The following is a 26,006-nucleotide window of genomic DNA, read 5'->3' as shown; positions in this document are numbered from 1 at the left end:
CTTCAGATTCTTTTTAAAAACATTTATATTTTCTTCATTTTTTATTTCTCTGGGCAGCTTATTGTATATTTGTACTCCCATATGGCTTGAGCCTTCCCGTACTAATGTTAGTTTTGTAAAATATTGTCTTCTTTCATTTTGCTGTTTGGTATTATAAACGTGACTTATAATAGTGTCATGAATATTTCAATTGTTTAATTCGTTCTGCTCATTAGGATTACACTATTGGACCTCATAGATTACGTGTCCAGGTCATAGGAAGAGCATCGAGTCCCTTGAGAAAATCCTTAAATATATGACTGAACGTAGTTCAAGGACATTTCCAATTTGAGAAGAGTGTTCTGCCAATAATTCCATAAGATTGTAATATTAGCACGTCCATTCGTAACTCCACACGATAACTCTTAACCGAAAGTTATTTATTTATTTATTGCAATGGGTAGCTAGAGCGATTATTTCAGCCGAGTTCGTTAATTCAGTCAATCCGTTAATATTTTTCATTGTTAACGGTAGCAATTCATATTCCCGTTTCAAATTAGTATTTTCTCTGGTTTCTATGTAATCTGCACAGAACCGAAGAAATGTTGGTTGCCTACAATAAAAGGATATGTAGTTTTTCTTACTGCAGTTATCTCGGCTGAGTTCGTTAATTCACTCAATCCATTAACATCTTCATGGGTAATAGTAGCTATTCATTTTATATCCCGTTTATAGCACTTTCCCTGGCTTCTATGCAACCTGCACAGATTCAAAGACATGCTGGTTGCCTATAATAAAGGATATGTAGTTTTCTCACTGCAGTTATCTCGGCTGAGTTCGTTAACGCATTCAATCCATTAACATCTTCATGGGTAATAGTAGCTATTCATTTTATATCCAGTTTATACCACTTTCCCTGGCTTCTATGCAACCTGCATAGAGTCAAAGGCATGCTGGTTGCCTATAATAAAAGGATATGTACTTTTTCTTACTGCTGTTATCTCGGCTGAGTTCGTTAACGCATTCAATCCATTAACATCTTCATGGGTAATAGTAGCTATTTGAAAGAAAACGATGTCCGTTGCCATAGAAACCGCCGTGTCCAGGGCAACAGGTCCTGTCACGGTTAGCCAATATTGAAAGAAAACGTTATAAAAAAAAAGTATGTAAACGAAGAAAATTATGCAAAGTACTGGAGAGGAGTCGCTAAAATTAATTCTCTTTAACGAGGACGATTACGAAAGATCACTTACTGATTGAAATCCAGATTATTTTCCAATAGAGTAACTTCCAATAAACCTTTTGTTATTGTTAATTATTCCATATCGGACTCCCGAAGAAAACTCATCTAAACAACTTATTGACCGTGCCAATAGCGACTACTCTCAATCATGACTCCGTTTTCTTTCATTTAGAAATAGGAAAGAAAGAGAAGAAAGTAGAAGGGTAAAAGAAGGAGGTAGGTAAAGAAGAAAGAAAAGAAATAGGGTATTTTAATAAGAAACAGATTACTGGATAATTCCGGAAATATAGTAAAAGGTCGGGAAAGTCGTTGAAAGATGAATCATTCTAAATGTTATTAACAACTAATCAATTTTGGAATGCTTCGGAATAGACACATGTTCCCTCATACCACCCAGACCTAGCTCCAGGCACCACGATCGTGGGGTTGCCCAGACCTAGACCTGGAAATGAGAAAAGTGAAATCATTCTTTGTACTGTTATTCCAACCGGTGATTGATAACCATCCAGCATCTGAACTCTGTTCTCTAGGATCGACCACACATATGAATTAGCCAAGAGGAAAAAAAAAACAAACTTATTAACTCAATATAAATTTATGTATCGTATCAATAAAAGGTTCGACTTCCTAGAAGAAAGATGTCGTATTTAGGCTTATCCTGCTAATTTTGTTTCACTCCTAGAGCCGATTTAAACCGTTAGTGACGGTCCTTCATGACCTAGGTTATTTACCTTAACACATATATTAAAACATGACACACATATTATAGATGTTAATACAACAAATGATATCACACAAATTACTTAAATTAAATCTATCATGCATTCACACGCTCACTCACTCAGGACAGTGTATATATGTTCAAAGGAAACCAACTAACTACAAAGATACAAATAATTTATTACATCTATAGTGAAAAAAAAAATAATTACAAGGAAAATCTTAAAAGCACAAGTTCTTGGTTATATATTAATAAAATACATAGAGTTATATTTTAGTAAATTTTTATATATTCAATCATATTGACAAAAGAAAAGAAAAAAATAATTACATGTATCATATCTTAGGCATGCTAAAACAAAATTATGATTTGCGACATACGCAAAGAAGACACTTATTTCACTTAAAAAAAATTGGACAAAGAGGAAAGAAAAAAAAACTTTTTGGTGTATTAGAACTTATATGAGTCTCTACCTCACATTGGGTAATAAAATCTTAATGATTTTGAGCGTTCAAATCACAAATCACGCACTACTCGTAGTGTCCAGAACATTTCGCTCCATTTAACTTAATTTGTGTTTATGTATATATATCTCTCTCTCTATATATATATAACTAGTGGTTTACAAAAACCATTCATCGACTATATTTGGTTTGTAACTGGTAACAGTTTATATCTGCAATCGCACACTGCGACGCTTTATACCCATCCAGGGATTTCGAAAAATCACTATCGCTAGAGGGCGTTTCTCCTCTTAGACGGTCCATTTCCAAACTTATTAATTGAATAGTTTTAAGTTATTTATGCAACACTGGGACACGTTATGATGCCTTTCCTTAGGATCACTTTCGTATATATTTGTATATAATTCGGATTTTTAAAACGATTTCCCGCAGATGTACGGAGTATAAAGGTTCAAATTGAGGATAAAAAAAAAAAACTAGTCAAGTCACAGGATACATATGCAGGTGAGAAGGATTCAAGGTACACTTTCCACGATGGTTTTTGGTTGGTAGTTCAGGGATAATATTCGTTATGATGTGGGTTACGTTTAGACCTGCCGTTACTTTCCAATACATGCCATTACAGAATTACATGAGGTATCATTTACATTTATTCAAAAGAAAAGGAAAATTACTTAAGTGCACGGCGGTATTCATGACAAAATCTACATTCTCAAATTCGTCGGAAAACTCACTGGCAAACTATAGCAACCAATACACGTTTAGGGGGACAGACACGAGCGCTCTTACATATATTCATAATACATTTAATATCATACTTTTACTTTAAAATCATATTCACATACTAATTACATATACATTTCGACGTATTCATTTCTCTCTCTCTATATATATATATTTATAATAAATGCGCACACATTTAAATTAATCACCCCAATAATAAAATTTTTTACAAGGTTGCAAACATTGTCCCAAAACAAATGACTTCCGACATTACATATGAAAAAGAAAATCGCTTTTCTACCTGATACCGCGCATCTATAATTTTTTTTTTCACTTTTATATAATCAATTCGTGTTTAAATTATGAAAAAAAAACTTTGTGAGGCAGGCACGTAACACAGAGCATTTCTAAAGATATAACTAGATAAACCAAAATACAATTTCTGGGCCCAGGTTAACTACAAAGTAATCGAAAACCAAAACAGAAGGGAAAGTGACCAACGGATTACAAAAAAAAAAAACTTAAGACGAACGACGGTGAAAGAACGTAATCGAAGTGTCGTCAAATACTAAGTCTTTGTTCATTTCAGCGATAGGTCAAAATGTGATGGAGGACCCAATCACTATCTACTTTATCCATGAATCGTGTCTTGCAACGTCTCAGCTGGTAATTTCAGATCAGAGTTGTACGTTAAATAAATCGTAAGTGACAAGTTCAAAATCGGGGGGGGGGGGGAAGGTTGAAAATTTGAAAAAAAAACTTGAAGAAATGAAGACAGAGAGAGAGATAGAGAAGAAGGAAGACGAAGAATAGGGGCGCCAAAGACTTAAGTGAGAAATAACTAACGCTACAAAGATAGAAGTCGAATTTCGCTCTCAACAAAATCCATAGCCAAAATATTCTTAACATGCCAAAAGGGGTTCGGCTTACCAAATAAATAGCCGAAAAAGCTGTCTGCGAAGATGAGACAAGTCTGTGTCCACGATGGGATTTTCGGAAAGACAAAGGCTTTAGGGAAATCCCACCACTCACCGTATCCGGTCAACACCCTTGCAGACCCCGAAATCCTCCGGAAGGTTAGAGACGGCGTTAATTTAGGATTTCAAAAGAAAAAAAAATCATCCGACCTCTTGGAAACTAGAAGATTCCAGAATAGTAATGAAATTAGAGTAATAGCTAAGATATCCCTAATTAGTGATTTGCCAAAATAAAAAAAATAAATAAACTGAATTTTGGATCGGTGATTTCTATTGCCAAACCTCACCGATAGCTACCCTGCGCAGACACGCCACGGTCTGGGATGTCGTTAATTTCCCTCGTCTAATTAAACTAAGAAAAGAAATGAAAATACTTAAAGGGACTAGGGGTCGACATCCGGGTACGCGAAAATAAATTTCAATAACTAATTGTTTTGATTCTGTAACCCTATCAGAGCTGTCGCCTCCATGAACATTGTAAGCTAGCCCGAGTAGGTAACGTGAAGGAAAAAAAAAATCTCACGGAGCAGGATATTCTATTTTAAAAACCCGACCAGAAAATATAATTCACTACAGCCCTGTTGTATAACTGCTACTGTCTTTTCATAATTTATTATTCAATATGTCTAGTCAACGATTATATGATGCTACCTATTCTATCAGATGGTATTACTATGGTTGATTATTACTATAACACATTAAACTACAAAGTATTACCATAGTCCGACTATATATTGCCCTCCGGTCCGCGTGATATCATGGTGCAGGGGTCAGAACTTGAGATGTTTGTAGCTACACGTATCTATTCAATATTTATATATCAACACGCGGCGAAGTATTCACTGGGCTACTATATATATTTAACTATATGGGCGTTCTATCTTCTATATTCATTTACTACAATATTCATACACTTTATATTCATATTCACATTAATATTCATTTGCCACGACGCTATATTCTACAAACACCCTGTTTCCTCTATCTACGCCCAGCCTATTTAGACATTTCATCATAATACTTTAAAATCTATAGTCACTACAAACATTTCCCATTCCGATCACCGCACGACAACCTCACTCGAACTCAAGACTCTTTCACACACACACAATACTATGTAATACCTGGTAGCTTTATTAAGAACGAAAAAAAAAATCCTACGTATGTTCACTGAAAATAGAATTATCCGCGATAATATTTAATGTTTATAAAATTCTGCAGCAACAATGAGCTTCTGCAGCCACGAAGAAAAAATGGACATTTATTATAATTTCAAAGCGAAGAACTAGCATCATATCGCCCGACTTCTGTTAAAAATTTACGTATTGTTTATTTATTTAAATATCTCGATTTCTAGACTAAGCAGAATGTTGAAATTTTCAGAATATATTAATTTTGGGTCACTTGACCTAACTGTACATTCATATGGGCTGTGAATTATACCTTCTAGGTTTTATTTCGGACAGAAAGGTCAATTTCATGAAATCTAAATCACTAAGCATCTCGACAGAAGAATGGCGGTTAGTACTGACTTTTGACACTAGGGCTAGCGACGATATAATCAACCCTTGAACAACTGAATGTGACCTTGTATACGGAATTATTATACTATATTAAGTTCACTATTAAATATTGTGTATGAGTTCACTTAATGACGGAATAATAAAGAATTTATCGCATAGTAAATACTACACTGTCCATATTTAATTATCTCACACACTCTTTCATCACTTAACTACCACAATTACTACTACTAGAACATGTTTCTACATTACGAACACATACATGCCACATTCATACTACACACTACATTAATACATGTTATACTAATAAATATACACAGAAAACATTCATATTTTACCATTTTAAATCGGCTCTATGAAAGGAAAGGGGAAGAAAGGAAACAGGGCCAACTGGCCCTGTATTCACTAAATCACATTCTTGAGTGTTTAATTAATGCCCTGAGGGGACATATCGGAGTATTAGCTAACAATAGGACCCCTGCCCTGAAGGGGCAGGAACCCGGAAACAAACTAAATGTTCAACTCATCCCGCTGGAAGCCGTACTCCCAATTTGGGAGTCAGATAGGAGCCCTTACTGTAAATTTACACGTACATTGTGATTACTATTCTAACTACAACAAAATTAAATACCGCCATGTATGTTAAAAAAAAATCACTCACTACCTACATAAACAAATCTCTATATGGACAGGTCTTGTAACCCTCAATTAGCAGGAAAATTGGAAGGTGGAAATATGATGGGAAACACTGATCTTCAGAACCGGTTTTAGAAAAGAAAACAGAAATCACACCACTTCTGAATCCTGTCCATATCGATCGGCAGATGAAATCATGGCGTCAGTATATTGCCCTTACTATTTCAGCCTTTTTCAGTCCAGTTTTGACTATGAAATTTAACAGTTTTTGGCTCCTCGAGACTTCCAGAGATTTAGAGGTTAAAAAACTCCCAAATATTACCTTGTTTGCAGCTGTTCTACTCCTTTTTCAACTTTTTGAGCTAGACGATCCAAATCTAGTGTCTTCAGCGAGACGTTCCGGCATGGAATGGAATAATTGCGCCCTAATATCGTAGCGTGGGTTTATCAGCCAATCAAAACTAAGCATTTTGGCGGTGGGGCTTTGAAACGAATAAAATTTGGTAAAATCTGGATTAAACTAGTTTTTAGAAGGACCTAGGTATCTAAAAGAGAGGTGAAGGGTGGTCCTGAAAATTCTGTCGAATTTTAGATTGGTTATTTGATCTGGAAAGTTCCGTCCAATAGTGGATCTATATTTTCGGATAGCACTGACACCGTAGGAATTGTAATAATCCATCTACACATCCACATACAAGACTTATAACTAATTTAAAATATAAATAAAGATATTGATTCCCAATGAAATTTTTTACAGTTTTCCATGTTAATTTGAAATAGAATAATGAACAATATTACGAATTATATGAACAGCCAGAAATTTTTTTGTTAAACGTCAGGTACAGTCGGTGCAAAAAATTTCGGGCACCCTCCTATTAAGAACATAATATCATTAGACTGTAATGGCATATTACAGTTCCCCGGCGTCGTTAAAAAAATTTTGTTTGAATAACAAAATTTTGTTGAATAGAATTAACATGTATTAATACCAATAAACTAACTACTCACTCATACTCTCATGCACTCAAATGAGACAGTGTAACATTCACTTTGGGTATTGAGATAGAAGTTCCCGTTTTTTGTCCTCAGTACAGTTGAAAAGCTTAAGATTCTGGAAATTGTTAGTTCACCTTTTAGGTAGCAGGAAAACACGAGGTAACCAGTTCGCAATGTTCCCATCGAACGTGGGAAAATGTTCAATATCCCGGAGGGAAACTTTAGAGCTCATACTAACATAAGCAGGGGAATAGTTACTGGGAATTAACATATTATCCTGCACAATCGGAGTCGTCACCGGATTTACCACCAAGGACGTAGTAGCGGTGTTATAATTACCCATGTAAGTGAAAGGGATTCTGTTGGTCGTATTGAGTATGTTGGGCTCCATCCCCGGACCAATCGCACCCATGAACAACGACTCAGAATGGCACCCATCTCCTCTTCCCGGCAACACGCTATGTGATTGTATACCTCCATGTAAGGAGGGAGCACTCACGCTAGTGACCGTAGTCGTCACAACACTCGACTGATTCGGCACACTATTGGAATTGAACCACGACTTTGGTTCTGACCGATGCATGGGGTAGTGCGTCGCAATATCCCGTGCATCAACTGACGTTAAATTTTCTTTTCCTGCGCCACGGGTAGTTGTTATAGCGGGTAATATTTCTGAGGAATCGCTGCCGGGGAAAGGATAGGTTACCTCTGATTTTTCGCGACTAGATTTTGTCATTTCTTTTTGAATATTTGCTATCTCGTTTTGAATTTTCGAAATTTTCTGGTCAGTTACTTCCAGTTTGGTTTTCAATGATAAGTCTGACAAGGTTGACTTTAAACTATCAATTTCGGCCTGCTGTGTTTCTAATTTATTGTTGATTTTATGCAATTTGGTATCCATTTGTTCAACTCAGAATTTACATGCTCTAATTTACCCTCAGTCTCCTGCTGAAATTGCTTTAGGGACTGTTGAGCCTCGCATCTGACCAAATCAATTTCAGTAGACGTTTGCTGCCTCAATGTGGTTATTGAGGAAGCAAAGTCCAAACATATGTTGTCGATTTTCTGGGTTAATACCTCGAATCGAGATTCGGTTTCTCGTTTCGAGGTGTCAAATTTTTCATTTATTTCGCGTCTTATCTCCCGGCTATTTTCATTCATTTCACGTCTCATTTCCAGGCTATTATTATCTATTTTCTCATTTATTACGCGTCTCATTTCCCGGTTATTTTCATTAATTTTTTGTAGCATTTGTTGCAATGAAAGGAGAAGAGCGTCATTATTAGATGACACAGTCTTCCTTTGCTTTTCTTTGGGTTTATCACCAATTGGATCCCCATCTTTTTCATCATCATCGAGGTCAGATATCTCCACTGGAGATATTTGGCCTCGGTTCTTCGGGGTACTATACCCTCGCTCACCGTCCGAATCGGGATGTTCATTTTCTTTTTCAGAGGATAAACTCATGGGTTCACGCGACTGGTGGAGCTTCCCCTCACATTCTTTGCAGTATTTAACTATTTCACCAGCCCGGACCTTTTCTGCATTTTCAGCAGTATCCTCTAAATTAATACAACTGAAATGGATCCATTTCAGCCCACATTCGTGACACCTCACTAGCCTACGAGAGACGCGAGCTCTTTTCTCACTACTTTCTAAAGTACATTGTGTACATGAGACTTCCGCGTTCTCGTGTGATACTACTTCCCTATTAGTTGCCATAGTTTCCATACAAAAAGACACAATATAAACACATGCAATTATATCCTTATAAACTAACAATACTTATTAATCAGGTACTATTCATAAATTAAGGGACTCCTATCTAATTCCCTCCTTGGGTCAACTTCCAGCATTTTCAAATTTTAGAAGTCACTTTAGCAAATTCCTTCATTTCCCCCTTTCTACAGAGAGAGACAAAGATAGCAGAACAGCCAATGACTATAATTATTTAATCTCACTGTAACTTTTTAATTATGCACCTTTTGTGGCCAAGTCAATATGTGCTCGATCCTAAACAGTGTTTAATAAATAATTTCAGATTCGTTACCAGGGAAAACATTTGTTTCCATGGTAACTGTCCGATGCCAACGGTCGCCAAAATTGAAAGAAAACGATGTCCGTTGCCATAGAAACCGCCGTGTCCAGGGCAACAGGTCCTGTCACGGTTAGCCAATATTGAAAGAAAACGTTATAAAAAAAGTATGTAAACGAAGAAAATTATGCAAAGTACTGGAGAGGAGTCGCTAAAATTAATTCTCTTTAACGAGGACGATTACGAAAGATCACTTACTGATTGAAATCCAGATTATTTTCCAATAGAGTAACTTCCAATAAACCTTTTGTTATTGTTAATTATTCCATATCGGACTCCCGAAGAAAACTCATCTAAACAACTTATTGACCGTGCCAATAGCGACTACTCTCAATCATGACTCCGTTTTCTTTCATTTAGAAATAGGAAAGAAAGAGAAGAAAGTAGAAGGGTAAAAGAAGGAGGTAGGTAAAGAAGAAAGAAAAGAAATAGGGTATTTCAATAAGAAACAGATTACTGGATAATTCCGGAAATATAGTAAAAGGTCGGGAAAGTCGTTGAAAGATGAATCATTCTAAATGTTATTAACAACTAATCAATTTTGGAATGCTTCGGAATAGACACATGTTCCCTCATACCACCCAGACCTAGCTCCAGGCACCACGATCGTGGGGTTGCCCAGACCTAGACCTGGAAATGAGAAAAGTGAAATCATTCTTTGTACTGTTATTCCAACCGGTGATTGATAACCATCCAGCATCTGAACTCTGTTCTCTAGGATCGACCACACATATGAATTAGCCAAGAGGAAAAAAAAAAAAAACTTATTAACTCAATATAAATTTATGTATCGTATCAATAAAAGGTTCGACTTCCTAGAAGAAAGATGTCGTATTTAGGCTTATCCTGCTAATTTTGTTTCACTCCTAGAGCCGATTTAAACCGTTAGTGACGGTCCTTCATGACCTAGGTTATTTACCTTAACACATATATTAAAACATGACACACATATTATAGATGTTAATACAACAAATGATATCACACAAATTACTTAAATTAAATCTATCATGCATTCACACGCTCACTCACTCAGGACAGTGTATATATGTTCAAAGGAAACCAACTAACTACAAAGATACAAATAATTTATTACATCTACAGTGAAAAAAAAATAATTACAAGGAAAATCTTAAAAGCACAAGTTCTTGGTTATATATTAATAAAATACATAGAGTTATATTTTAGTAAATTTTTATATATTCAATCATATTGACAAAAGAAAAGAAAAAAATAATTACATGTATCATATCTTAGGCATGCTAAAACAAAATTATGATTTGCGACATACGCAAAGAAGACACTTATTTCACTTAAAAAAAATTGGACAAAGAGGAAAGAAAAAAAAACTTTTTGGTGTATTAGAACTTATATGAGTCTCTACCTCACATTGGGTAATAAAATCTTAATGATTTTGAGCGTTCAAATCACAAATCACGCACTACTCGTAGTGTCCAGAACATTTCGCTCCATTTAACTTAGTTTGTGTTTATGTATATATATATATATATATATATATATATAACTATTGGTTTACAAAAACCATTCATCGACTATATTTGGTTTGTAACTGGTAACAGTTTATATCTGCAATCGCACACTGCGACGCTTTATACCCATCCAGGGATTTCGAAAAATCACTATCGCTAGAGGGCGTTTCTCCTCTTAGACGGTCCATTTCCAAACTTATTAATTGAATAGTTTTAAGTTATTTATGCAACACTGGGACACGTTATGAGGCCTTTCCTTAGGATCACTTTCGTATATATTTGTATATAATTCGGATTTTTAAAACGATTTCCCGCAGATGTACGGAGTATAAAGGTTCAAATTGAGGATAAAAAAAAAACTGGTCAAGTCACAGGATACATATGCAGGTGAGAAGGATTCAAGGTACACTTTCCACGATGGTTTTTGGTTGGTAGTTCAGGGATAATATTCGTTATGATGTGGGTTACGTTTAGACCTGCCGTTACTTTCCAATACATGCCATTACAGAATTACATGAGGTATCATTTACATTTATTCAAAAGAAAAGGAAAATTACTTAAGTGCACGGCGGTATTCATGACAAAATCTACATTCTCAAATTCGTCGGAAAACTCACTGGCAAACTATAGCAACCAATACACGTTTAGGGGGACAGACACGAGCGCTCTTACATATATTCATAATACATTTAATATCATACTTTTATTTTAAAATCATATTCACATACTAATTACATATACATTTCGACGTATTCATTTCTCTCTCTATATATATATATATTTATAATAAATGCGCACACATTTAAATTAATCACCCCAATAATAAAATTTTTTACAAGGTTGCAAACATTGTCCCAAAACAAATGACTTCCGACATTACATATGAAAAAGAAAATCGCTTTTCTACCTGATACCGCGCATCTATAATTTTTTTTTCACTTTTATATAATCAATTCGTGTTTAAATGATGAAAAAAAAAACTTTGTGAGGCAGGCACGTAACACAGAGCATTTCTAAAGATATAACTAGATAAACCAAAATACAATTTCTGGGCCCAGGTTAACTACAAAGTAATCGAAAACCAAAACAGAAAGGAAAGTGACCAACGGATTACAAAAAAAAAAAACTTAAGACGAACGACGGTGAAAGAACGTAATCGAAGTGTCGTCAAATACTAAGTCTTTGTTCATTTCAGCGATAGGTCAAAATGTGATGGAGGACCCAATCACTATCTACTTTATCCATGAATCGTGTCTTGCAACGTCTCAGCTGGTAATTTCAGATCAGAGTTGTACGTTAAATAAATCGTAAGTGACAAGTTCAAAATCGGGGGGGGGGGAAGGTTGAAAATTTGAAAAAAAAACTTGAAGAAATGAAGACAGAGAGAGAGATAGAGAAGAAGGAAGACGAAGAATAGGGGCGCCAAAGACTTAAGTGAGAAATAACTAACGCTACAAAGATAGAAGTCGAATTTCGCTCTCAACAAAATCCATAGCCAAAATATTCTTAACATGCCAAAAGGGGTTCGGCTTACCAAATAAATAGCCGAAAAAGCTGTCTGCGAAGATGAGACAAGTCTGTGTCCACGATGGGATTTTCGGAAAGACAAAGGCTTTAGGGAAATCCCACCACTCACCGTATCCGGTCAACACCCTTGCAGACCCCGAAATCCTCCGGAAGGTTAGAGACGGCGTTAATTTAGGATTTCAAAAGAAAAAAAATCATCCGACCTCTTGGAAACTAGAAGATTCCAGAATAGTAATGAAATTAGAGTAATAGCTAAGATATCCCTAATTAGTGATTTGCCAAAATAAAAAAAAAATAAATAAACTGAATTTTGGATCGGTGATTTCTATTGCCAAACCTCACCGATAGCTACCCTGCGCAGACACGCCACGGTCTGGGATGTCGTTAATTTCCCTCGTCTAATTAAACTAAGAAAAGAAATGAAAATACTTAAAGGGACTAGGGGTCGACATCCGGGTACGCGAAAATAAATTTCAATAACTAATTGTTTTGATTCTGTAACCCTATCAGAGCTGTCGCCTCCATGAACATTGTAAGCTAGCCCGAGTAGGTAACGTGAAGGAAAAAAAAATCTCACGGAGCAGGATATTCTATTTTAAAAACCCGACCAGAAAATATAATTCACTACAGCCCTGTTGTATAACTGCTACTGTCTTTTCATAATTTATTATTCAATATGTCTAGTCAACGATTATATGATGCTACCTATTCTATCAGATGGTATTACTATGGTTGATTATTACTATAACACATTAAACTACAAAGTATTACCATAGTCCGACTATATATTGCCCTCCGGTCCGCGTGATATCATGGTGCAGGGGTCAGAACTTGAGATGTTTGTAGCTACACGTATCTATTCAATATTTATATATCAACACGCGGCGAAGTATTCACTGGGCTACTATATATATTTAACTATATGGGCGTTCTATCTTCTATATTCATTTACTACAATATTCATACACTTTATATTCATATTCACATTAATATTCATTTGCCACGACGCTATATTCTACAAACACCCTGTTTCCTCTATCTACGCCCAGCCTATTTAGACATTTCATCATAATACTTTAAAATCTATAGTCACTACAAACATTTCCCATTCCGATCACCGCACGACAACCTCACTCGAACTCAAGACTCTTTCACACACACACAATACTATGTAATACCTGGTAGCTTTATTAAGAACGAAAAAAAAATCCTACGTATGTTCACTGAAAATAGAATTATCCGCGATAATATTTAATGTTTATAAAATTCTGCAGCAACAATGAGCTTCTGCAGCCACGAAGAAAAAATGGACATTTATTATAATTTCAAAGCGAAGAACTAGCATCATATCGCCCGACTTCTGTTAAAAATTTACGTATTGTTTATTTATTTAAATATCTCGATTTCTAGACTAGGCAGAATGTTGAAATTTTCAGAATATATTAATTTTGGGTCACTTGACCTAACTGTACATTCATATGGGCTGTGAATTATACCTTCTAGGTTTTATTTCGGACAGAAAGGTCAATTTCATGAAATCTAAATCACTAAGCATCTCGACAGAAGAATGGCGGTTAGTACTGACTTTTGACACTAGGGCTAGCGACGATATAATCAACCCTTGAACAACTGAATGTGACCTTGTATACGGAATTATTATACTATATTAAGTTCACTATTAAATATTGTGTATGAGTTCACTTAATGACGGAATAATAAAGAATTTATCGCATAGTAAATACTACTCTGTCCATATTTAATTATCTCACACACTCTTTCATCACTTAACTACCACAATTACTACTACTAGAACATGTTTCTACATTACGAACACATACATGCCACATTCATACTACACACTACATTAATACATGTTATACTAATAAATATACACAGAAAACATTCATATTTTACCATTTTAAATCGGCTCTATGAAAGGAAAGGGGAAGAAAGGAAACAGGGCCAACTGGCCCTGTATTCACTAAATCACATTCTTGAGTGTTTAATTAATGCCCTGAGGGGACATATCGGAGTATTAGCTAACAATAGGACCCCTGCCCTGAAGGGGCAGGAACCCGGAAACAAACTAAATGTTCAACTCATCCCGCTGGAAGCCGTACTCCCAATTTGGGAGTCAGATAGGAGCCCTTACTGTGAATTTACACGTACATTGTGATTACTATTCTAACTACAACAAAATTAAATACCGCCATGTATGTTAAAAAAGAAAATCACTCACTACCTACATAAACAAATCTCTATATGGACAGGTCTTGTAACCCTCAATTAGCAGGAAAATTGGAAGGTGGAAATATGATGGGAAACACTGATCTTCAGAACCGGTTTTAGAAAAGAAAACAGAAATCACACCACTTCTGAATCCTGTCCATATCGATCGGCAGATGAAATCATGGCGTCAGTATATTGCCCTTACTATTTCAGCCTTTTTTAGTCCAGTTTTGACTATGAAATTTAACAGTTTTTGGCTCCTCGAGACTTCCAGAGATTTAGAGGTTAAAAAACTCCCAAATATTACCTTGTTTGCAGCTGTTCTACTCCTTTTTCAACTTTTTGAGCTAGACGATCCAAATCTAGTGTCTTCAGCGAGACGTTCCGGCATGGAATGGAATAATTGCGCCCTAATATCATAGCGTGGGTTTATCAGCCAATCAAAACTAAGCATTTTGGCGGTGGGGCTTTGAAACGAATAAAATTTGGTAAAATCTGGATTAAACTAGTTTTTAGAAGGACCTAGGTATCTAAAAGAGAGGTGAAGGGTGGTCCTGAAAATTCTGTCGAATTTTAGATTGGTTATTTGATCTGGAAAGTTCCGTCCAATAGTGGATCTATATTTTCGGATAGCACTGACACCGTAGGAATTGTAATAATCCATCTACACATCCACATACAAGACTTATAACTAATTTAAAATATAAATAAAGATATTGATTCCCAATGAAATTTTTTACAGTTTTCCATGTTAATTTGAAATAGAATAATGAACAATATTACGAATTATATGAACAGCCAGAAATTTTTTTGTTAAACGTCAGGTACAGTCGGTGCAAAAAATTTCGGGCACCCTCCTATTAAGAACATAATATCATTAGACTGTAATGGCATATTACATATTCATTTTATATCCAGTTTATACCACTTTCCCTGGCTTCTATGCAACCTGCACAGAGTCAAAGGCATGCTGGTTGCCTATAATAAAAGGATATGTACTTTTTCTTACTGCTGTTATCTCGACTGAGTTCGTTAATGCAATCAATCCATTAACATCTTATCTTCATGGGTAACGATGACTTTGACCATGGATATCCATATCCCATATGCCATATACGGTTAATGTTAGATTTTTTAAAGGTTAAATAATAAAATATATTTTAGGGTTAAAAATATTTTTGAGCTTAGAAGAATTTTTGAGTTCATCTGAGAAAAAAATATTGGTTAGATTAAAACCTCACATACTTGTAGTAAGAGAAAATTGACCGCTTCAACTACCAACATAAATTCATACATAAATGTGAGATTCATATTATTCTCTTCACTTTCTTACTCTGATTCATTATTTTTCATTAATTTTAAGATCATTTCCTTTCTATCTCATACAATATAATACATGCTTAACGGCCGAGGTGGTGAGTTAGTAAGACTTCCTATGTTCTACATTATGTCCTTTAGACTAAGGGAGATGGATGATTAAGGTAAGTGAATGATAATGATGATGATAATGGAAGAATTGGTGGAATAAGAATGTGGAAGGAAACGGGAGTATCCCGAGAAAACCCCCCGAACATGAGGTTGTCCATCACAAACTAATTTGGCCGGGAGGTCGAACCAGGGACCCCATGCAACAGAGGTAAGCGCTCTACCACAGACCCACCGTGCCACCTCCCCTGCAGTTTAGAAAAATTAAATTTCGCACTTAATCTTTTCATTTAAAATAATTTAGAAAGTGTTTCAGCGTTTTCAGACATTTGTCGTAGACGGAATTGAGTTGATTTTGAGTTTAACGCCCCGTTCAGCAACGAGGTTATATGAGACGGGACCTACTGATTAATGTGGAATCCGAACCACATGAGCTCCCGCCGGGAATTGAATCCGTGTCTCCCGCGCCAAAGGCCCGTACGCTAACCGCTTAGCCACGGAGGAGCTCATCTGACGTACATGGAAATAAATAAATGGAGTTGTCCACTAAGATGCTCAGAAGACGTGTTGGATTTTGGAGCAAGTTCACTGGAATTCTACGTGAAAGGCACAGAAGGAGAAACGCGGGTCCAGGTGTAAAAGTGGACCTGAAAAAGTAAGGGGACGCATGACGTTTAGCCGTCCCCCGTGCCTATCTTTGCCCATTGTATTTTTTAGGAAGTGGGGTAACGACGTTCCCCCATGTTCCCCCTCACTCTTACCCCGACCCTCACTAACACGTGGAGATTTTGCTAGTTTAATATAGTTCATCTAAATATTAATAAATATCTAGATTATGGGTCCAAGTCATAGTAAAAGCATCAAGTCCCTTGAAGAAGTCCTTGGATATATGACGTAGTCGAATATTTTTTTCAATTTGAGAAAAGTGTTCTGCCAGTAATTCCAAGACTATATCTACGAAACTGGGTATTAAATTTTAACGTGACTTCCAGTACGTGCACTGTATTTATTTATTTATTTTAGTATCTGAAATGAAGAGAAAGAAAACTTTGTTGCAAGACGTATAGTCACTACACTTCAATGAATGAAAAAAAGAAAAGTGTTACGTATTATTAACGCAAACATGAATACAATACGACTGCCAACAACTCAGCACGTTTCCATCCAAAACCCTTATTTTAAAGTAAACACGAGAACACTAACCATAATCAAACAGTATGTGGGCACCAATGGTCAGCAAAAAGAGAAATAAACATCCTATTCAAAACAGTGCAAACTTCCAATCCAAGATTTCCTAAGTTGTTCTCATCTCAGTCATATTTGAAATGTTTTCGTGCTTGTGTAGTGTGGTGTGAGCTTTTAAAAGAGGATTTTGCCTATTTCTTCCCCCCTTTCTTTCTTTGTTATTGTATTTTGACTCAACGATTTTATTTTTCCTTCTTTGAGGACCAGTGGTTAATGTACTATACTGGGAGAATGACAATAAAGAGAAGCAGCGCAAGTGTTGCCAGATGAGAAAGAGTTCCTCTTCTTCTCTGGCGTGGTACGAAAATACGAATGTTGTACGATCCAACAAATGCTATTATATGAAACGTTGATTCTTAGTTGAAAATTTTTTGGTCGTTCTGTACGCTCTTGATACCAAAACCAAATCGATGCAGATATTCTGCGATATTTACTTATTTTAAACAAAACCATTTGGCATAACAGCCCTTTTTGTGGGCCTGAGCCACTTTAGTGCCATCTGTTAGCGAGCGGATGAACTACTTTCAGTCTAGTGACGATCACGCTGCGTCACCCTGTCTCTAACATATCGTCGTAATGTCGTCGTCGCATCAGGAGCTTTCTGGACCTGATGACTGTCACGTTTTTTTTATTCACGTGACTCCCAAGTTTGCCTCACAACGCTGGGTGGACGCCGAAAATTGAGAAGCACCGTCCGGGAATCAAACCCGGACCACGTGGACATGAGTCCAATGCTGTAACCACTAGACTACCGTATCTCCTATTTATCGATTGTACTTACAAAAATATCCAAGATTTTCGAAAAAAAAAAACTATTTTGGAGGGAGTTATAGGGTACATTTTAAATAGGGATGCGCACGAGACAAGATTTGTGGATGTCTCGTCTCGAAAATGTGCTGTAAAAGTGATGTTTCGATTCGAAAAATTTATATTTCTCTATTGGAAGAGCCGTGTCTCGACTAGAATTTTGCCAGGAAAATCCTGTCTCGACTCCGTCTCGTGCGCATCTCTAATTTTAAATAAAAATAAACTACAATAATTTACAATTAGTGTACAACGAGAAAATCTTCGAAGATAAGACATACATGAGGGGCACCGTAGACATACATGAGGGGTTAGAAGGTTACACTTACGTTCCGAATTTGATTCCCGGCCGATGCTTCCGAATTTTCGGCGTCCACCCAGTGTCATGAGGCCAACTGAGGAGTCACGTGAATAAAAGGCGCGTATCGTTCGTCGCTAGACTGAACGTAGTTCAGACAGTCGCTAACAGATGGCATTGGAGAGGCTAAGGAACACAGAAAGGGCTGTTAAGCCAAGCTGTTTGCCAAATTTCAAACATTCCTTTCTCTGCTGACAGAATCAATCGCCAAGTAAATTTTTAATTACACATTTGTGTGAACTAGATTTCTGGCTGATGGCTGAAATTAAGGCATTGAAGAGGGAAAGACTCAAAGCAGACAATGATGAAATGCATGCAGCTGACTTTGCCAATGATTCCACCTGGATCAACCAAGTACATGCAGTTACCAATTTTGAAAATATGACGTCAAATATTTACTTTAACAGAACTAGAAAAGTTTATCTTCCACAGTGGAATAAATTATGGATTCGTGTGCCATAATAAATTTTAATTCATGTTTATAAATTATTTCAAGTTCAATATTCGATAATAATAATAATAATAATAATAATAATAATAATAATAATAATAATAATAATAATAATAATAATAATAATAATAATAATAATAATAATAATAATAATAATAATATAGATTAATTACAATACGTATTTATATTAATAGTGTCATATAATATATTTTAAAGAGGAGCAATAACTTCTTGGTGTGCCGTGTTGAGTCTTGGATATTTTTTTATGCTGTGCTGCAATTAGAAAAACATTGTGGAACACTGACCTCAAATTTAGTGCGGGAAAAAATAATGTATGGCAAGATACCCCCCCCCCCTTCCAGTTTAGAAAATTAAAACAATCACTAGGTCATTCGTTTGTACCGTTTGTACCGAAAATATTTTCGTTTATACCATTGTCCTTATAGGGTTATTTGAGAGGTCAACTGGGGGGCTATCTTGGCGCCAAGATAGCCCCCCCGTATCACAGCACAAAAAAATGAAATACACCATTCGAAAGCAAATGGTTTGTACCGTGTGTACCGAAAAAAGTTTTGTTTGTACCCTGATAGTTTTCGAGAAAGAGGGGATGATATTTGGGGGATATCTTGGGGGGCTTTCAATTTGGGCTATCTTGGCGCCAAGATATCCCCCCCAGTTGACCTCTCAGGTAATCCTATAAGGAAAATGATACAAACGAAAATATTTTCGGTACAAACGGTACAAACGTAGTTCAAACGAATGACCTAGTCATAGTTTCAATTTTCTAAAGTGGGGGGGGGGTATCTTGCCATACGTGAAAAATATCTAGAATTCCCGTATACCATAATATACATGTATTAATCCAGTTTCTCAACAATCTATCATGTCTGTTTTTGGAAATATTGTTTCGTGTGAACTACTAAAAAACACCTGAATAATAGTGACGACTCTTCACTAGCAATAAATGTTAATTTGCTGCTATTTCGTCCTCAACTTTTTTCTGCACAGTGTCACATACACTTGCTTATTTTTGGCCATCTTGTTTTCCTCAAGAGTTCAGAATGAACCGAAAGCAGTTTCTGTCCAAAGAAAAGAGATAACATCAAATTTGAAGTGAAGGATGGAATACTTGAGGATACAGGCTGTTGAGAGAAGAAAGACAGAACTCGCACGACGAAGATCTTCTTTCCCCACCCTCCTTCCAAAAAATCCCTCCAAAATGTTGTTTATTTCCTGGCAGAAAAGAAGAGGAAGAAGAAAGCAAAGCATCATCTTCCTACTGTTCACACATTTTTCATATTTCCTGTTTTTTTCTCAGCGTTGCTTGCCCTTTTCTTTATGCTTTTCTTTCATTCTTATTCAACAATGACATCATACCAAAAGAAGAGCACCAATGTTTTGCTGGATGGTCTCCTGCTGGATATTGTTGTCGTTACTGCACGGAAGGAAGACGTACGACTGTCAAATTATATTTTATTGAAACAGACAAAGAAAAAAACGAAGATTTTTGGTTGCACTGAACTGGAAAAACCGAACATCTGCACTGTCTTTTTACATCATACTTATACACAAGACCAACTCAACAATATTGTATAATAGTACACAAAGAATAGGGAAGTCTTTTGGAGTACCAAAGATTATAAATACCGGAAGGGCAACTAATATATATCGTAATTTCGTGGTGAAATGGTGCGTTCATAACTGTTGATGGCGTTTCGGAAAGAATTCTAGTAACAAGGGAAGGAAAAATCAGCCGGAATTTCTTTCTTTCTTTTTCTTTTTTTTTTTTCATCGCTGTTTTTACATTTACAGATGACTTACATATTGTTCACCATCATAAGTAATTTCCTTAAACATTGCTTTACCTTCCTGAATTAACAAATTTTACCTGTATTTTTTAAAAAAATTTAAATTTCCCCGTATTCTTAATCTGCACACACACACACACACACACACACACACACAAAAAAAAACTCTAGCGTTACGTTACTGTTTAACACGAATGATTGAACTCCGTTGTTTATGCCTGAAGATAGAAAATTATTAAGATTAATAACAATAAGAGCAAAATAATATCCACGAAGAAATTAAATGTAAATTGAAAGCAGGGAATTCGGATTATTATTCAGTTCAAAATCTTCTGTCTTCGCGAATTCGATCGAGGAATTTGAAGCTTAAAATATATAAAACGATAATCATGCCTGTTGTGGTGTACTGTTGCGAAACATGGTCGCTTACTTTGAGAGAAGAACGCAGGCTAAAAGTATTTGAGAATAAAATCTTGAGACGGATATTCGGACCCAAGAAGAACATGAATCGGGAATAGCGGAAACTTCATAACGAGGAACTGCATAATTTATACCGGTTACGAAACATAGTTATGGTTATCAAGTCTAGGAGGCTCAGGTGGGCAGGCCATACCCAGAATGGAAGAAAGCAGGAACAATTTCAAAAATTTTGACTTGAAAATCCAATCGGAAAACGACTATTAGGAAGACCTAGGCGCAGATGGGAGGTCAATATTAAGATGGATCTCGCAGAAATAGGAATACAAAGTAAAAACTGGACCCAGTTGGGTAAGGACAAAATCAATAAAGAGTTTTTGTGAACGCTGCTTTGAACCCCCGGGTTCAATAGGCTAGGACAAAGAGTTAGTTAGTTAGATGGATAGAAAATTGAAGACCTCGGGGGGAAATAATGACATCCCACACTGACATGATATTGAGATAAATGGCTTTGAATGGAACACTATTGAGAAACCTGTAAGAAACTGGCCATATCTCTGTCGTCTGTTGACCAAACTCGGTAATTCTTCGAGGTTTACAGACCCACTGGTAATAAGCAGTATAGGCTGTTTCACTCATTTTTCACGATTTTGAGGGTTATCCAAGGGTTATAAAATAGAGGATCTGTCCATACAAAAAAAAAAAAAAAAAAAAAATATCGTGAAGCCATACGTCACTGCTCTGCTCACTCCGCACCAATAAGATTGCAATGTTTCGGGCCAACAATCATGTCGGAAACGACAGTAGCCAATCAGACGTTCCGGCTCAGATGATGTTCGTTTTTTTTTTTTTCTTTCTTCATTGAGTTCATATGATGAACATATGTATGGGCAGATCCTCTATTTTATAACATCCTTGAGGGTATCATTATTTCACTGGCGTCTCTGGTATGTAAAATTTGGGGGGAACATAAAAAAAAAACTAATTTGAATGGTAGTACCTAGTCCAACCTGTTTATTACCTTCGATTCCATTTGTTACCTTTATTTTCCCTGAACATATCAAGAACTGTTGTTATGATCGTTTCAGAGCCTGAATATCATATTGCAAATAAATGTAATTAATATTATTTATATGTTATTCTGTCGTTAGTAAATAAATTAAATTAGAATAGAATATTGAACATTTTGTACTTCAAAATATTGGGGGGACGCGTCCCCGTCGTTTTCCGCCAGAGATGCCCGTGATTATTTTCCTCCTAGGTCTTCAATTATTGACAGGATATAGGTTTGCTATGGTTTGTGGCTTATTCAATGTAATTATTTATTATTCAATAACCCATGCGAAATTTTAACATTATCATATGTGGTAGTGTTACGAAAATGTGCGCATTATGCTCTTCTAACTTGCTATTTCATATAGATCAAACTGTACTTTTTTTCTTTTTTCTTTTCATTTTTCTTTTCTTTTCTTTTCTTTTTTCTTTTTTTTTTGCACTACTTTCTTTTCAATTTGATTTTATCCACACACGACTGCAATGCAGACGAAAATAGGGGGGAGTTTTGGAAAACAACAGCAGCCAATCAGAGAGCGGCAAGTAAATCTACAATTCCCATGCAACCAGAAATAAATTTCGTTTGAGTCTTCACTCTCCACTCGGCTTTCAGAGTAAATGTAAGTTTAATGAACAATGCCATAGCAGACGTATTAGGGGGTTATTTGACAATTGTTCTTCTGGATATCTCAATTGGCTAATCGTTTGTTTCTTCTTTGGTTATTTCAATTTCGATTTGAGAATTAGTTACGTTCTCCAACTTCCATTTACTTTGGCTTCGTTCTTATCGAACCTCACGTGCTAAATCAAGTGCGTAATCAATCAGGAATCGAATCCATAACAGTCTATAGCGCCCTAACCACTTGGCCACAAGCTTTTCAACATATTCAGTATTTTTCTCTCAAGCTGTTTTCCACGGATTATTACCGGAAATAACTAGTTATTGTGAACCGATTTTCTCTTTAAAAAATTCTAAAACATTCTTCCCATCTATCAAACGAGAATATAAATTACTTAATAAAAAAGACAACACCAATATTCTTGGAGGGCTTATATGTAGTACAAGAGAATGTGGCTAACAGCGACAATTATTTAAGCCACATAAATAAAGGCGATACCTACATTAACGAGAAAAAAAAAAAGCAATGCTAACCATTTTCTTTGATTCTTTTGCATGTTAAATCGATCCATCATTCTGACTCGCATTCCAATAGAATTCCTTTTTGGCTATCGTGCTTTTAAAGAACTAATTGTAAATTCAATTAACGCCTGAGGATAATAAATATGGGGGGGGGGAAAAAAAGATAATAAAGGCAGTGATTGGTAGGCCTGTAACTTGTCAAAGGAGGTGCTCCAATGTGATAATCAAGAATTACACATCAAAAACACGCTTAGGCGAAGAATTAAAAAAAAAAAAAAATCAAGAAAATTTTGGAATTGTTTCATGCGAGTTATCCAAACGAGAAGTCTGTTGCAGAAGCAGGTGGTTATAGTCACGTGACCTCATTCTGCACGCGCAACAATCCTCCTTGCGGGCAGGGCTGGGTATTTTAATTCAGTTTGTTGCACCCATTCATCATTGACAAGGTGCTGATTCGAACAGAAAATGTATTACTGTAATTACGAGTTTCAGCAAGTGTACATACGTATGTTATTTTGGGTATCATTATCTTATCAACTAGTCTAGAAAATAAATAAATAAGTAAATAATATCGCTTTTTGATCGAACTTCAACAATAGAAGCGGTCGATTACGAACACTTATGTGTAATGGTAACCTGTCTTCGTCAAATGAAATTTTACGCATCGGTATGATATAGTGGTGAAGCGTGTCTTTGAAACCGGGCATTTCCTGTTAATTATTGTGTTGTCGTATTTCTTTTGTTAAGTAATACATTCTAACCATAAAATTGTCAGTTTGAGCCAATATATTCCATATTCGTTTCAATTCATGCATCCAGGTCCCTAGAGGATCCATCCCCCCAAGGGTTTGGGTCAAACTCCCCCTAAATTTAATAGCCTACATTCTTTTTTTCTAAATGTATATACAATTTCCACCCAATTTTCCATTCTACTTGAATTTACCTTTTGCCTCCAAAATTTACCTCCCCCCAAATTTACCATTCTTCGGTTTGATTGCACTATTTTTAATCAGTAGCATCATTTCAGATTTTACTTAAGACTGGGGGACGAGATTAGGACGCGGGGATATACATTTTGTGTTTATGTTTTTCAATATTACAATATTGCACTATTGATTAAAATACATATATATAGGCTTTAGTGGCACGTACCAAGCAGACAGCTAGGAAATCAATTGGAGGCAAAGCTTCTAGAAAGCAGATTGCCACTAAAGTTGCAAGAAAGAGTGCTCCAGCTACCGGTGGAGTTTAAAAAGCCCCATCGTTACAGGTTTGGTGGCTTTGCGAGAAATTCGTCGTTATACCAGAAGAGCACTGAATTGCTTATCCGAAAGCTGCCCTTTCAACGACTCGTTCGTGAAATTTCAGATTTCAAGACAGGTCTTCGCTTTGAAAGCTCAGCTGTTATGGCTTTACAGGTGGCAAAGGGCTTTTCGACGACACCAACCTGTGTACTATTCAAGCAAAGAGAGTCACAATCATGCTTAAGGACATCAGCTTGCACGCCGTATCCGTGGAGAACGTGCCTAAGTTTGAAGTTCTGGTATTTAGTTCAAACTAAATCCGTCAAATATATATCAAATTCAGGGGGTAAAAAAAAAAAAAAAAAAAAGCCTATCCTTCACAAACGACGCCCAGTTTTTAATGTAAAATTGTCTTCCCTTATGTTCTCATATGAGCAACCTGTGCCCTAAAACCTGCCTGTGGGGAATCTTGCAGGCCAAGGGGCTGTGTACCACAAACAGTCAGACCAAGGGGCCGTGTTAATTTTGAAAAGCTAACGTGAATTCATTTCACGTTTATAATTCCTAAGTAGCATAGGCGTAGCTACGAGGTGTGTCAAATGAGCCTATGCACACTAAAAAAAAAAAAAAAAAAAAAAAAAACACTTGATTCTTTTTTCTTCTTCAATTGTCAAGCATTGGAAAATGTAATCCGTAATTCTTCAATTAATTTAAATAACATCATTTAAAACCCAATAAAATTAACATATGAAATATATGGTGAAATGGACTTTGAGTTTTAATTACCTTTGTGCATACCCAATACTGAACACAACGTTAAGTTGTCGAAACTATTACAAATTATTTCAGTTTTAAGAAACAAATGTTCTACTTTGGTAAAGTTTTTTTTTTAATCCGGAGTAATGCGAATAAGTGTCAGAGTCGTAAGGTATGGTGTTATATGGGTTCATCCATATGAAAAGTTATGGTTTAATTACCTTTGTGCACCCCCATATGAAAAGTTATGGTTTAATTGCCTTTGTGTACACGAATATGAAAAGTTATGGTTTAATTACCTTTGTGTAGTAATAGCTTAATAATCATAATACACGCCCATATGAGTTTTGGTTTAATTACCCTTGTGCACGCCCATATGACAAGTTATGATTTAATTACTCCTGTGCACATCCATATGAAAAGTTATGGTTTAATTACTTTGTGCACCCTCATGAAATGAAATCTTTTAGTTTTAAGTCCCACGATTATGATAGCTAGGCTAAAGGAGACTGTGATGATGGGAAATGAATGCAATGGTGAAATGAATAAAGTGGAAGGAAACGGAACAACCCCGAGAAAACCCACGAACACGGTATTTGTCCACCACAAAGCCCACTTGGAGCGAACTGGGATCAAATCAGGCACCCCACGCACCAGAGGTGAATCCTTTACCACTGAGCCACAGTGCTCTTTTCACATTCATA

General features: G+C 36.1%; 1 protein-coding gene across 1 annotated transcript; it reads left to right on the top strand.

The window, feature by feature from the left end:
• The first annotated feature begins 18,687 nt into the window (after window positions 1-18,687).
• LOC145671448 (histone H3-like) lies at window positions 18,688-24,832 on the top strand. The gene is given in 5 exon segments (XM_081740638.1): window positions 18,688-18,786; window positions 24,438-24,551; window positions 24,553-24,724; window positions 24,727-24,792; window positions 24,795-24,832. Coding segments are annotated over 5 exon segments (489 nt in total).
• Window positions 24,833-26,006: the final 1,174 nt, after the last annotated feature.

This window comes from Thermobia domestica, chromosome 15, assembly GCF_964235325.1.
Source record: "Thermobia domestica chromosome 15, izTheDome1.hap1.1, whole genome shotgun sequence".
NCBI lineage: Eukaryota > Metazoa > Arthropoda > Insecta > Zygentoma > Lepismatidae > Thermobia > Thermobia domestica.
The sequence above is the reverse complement of the archived record's forward strand: the minus strand, read 5'-3'. Positions and strand labels throughout refer to the sequence as shown.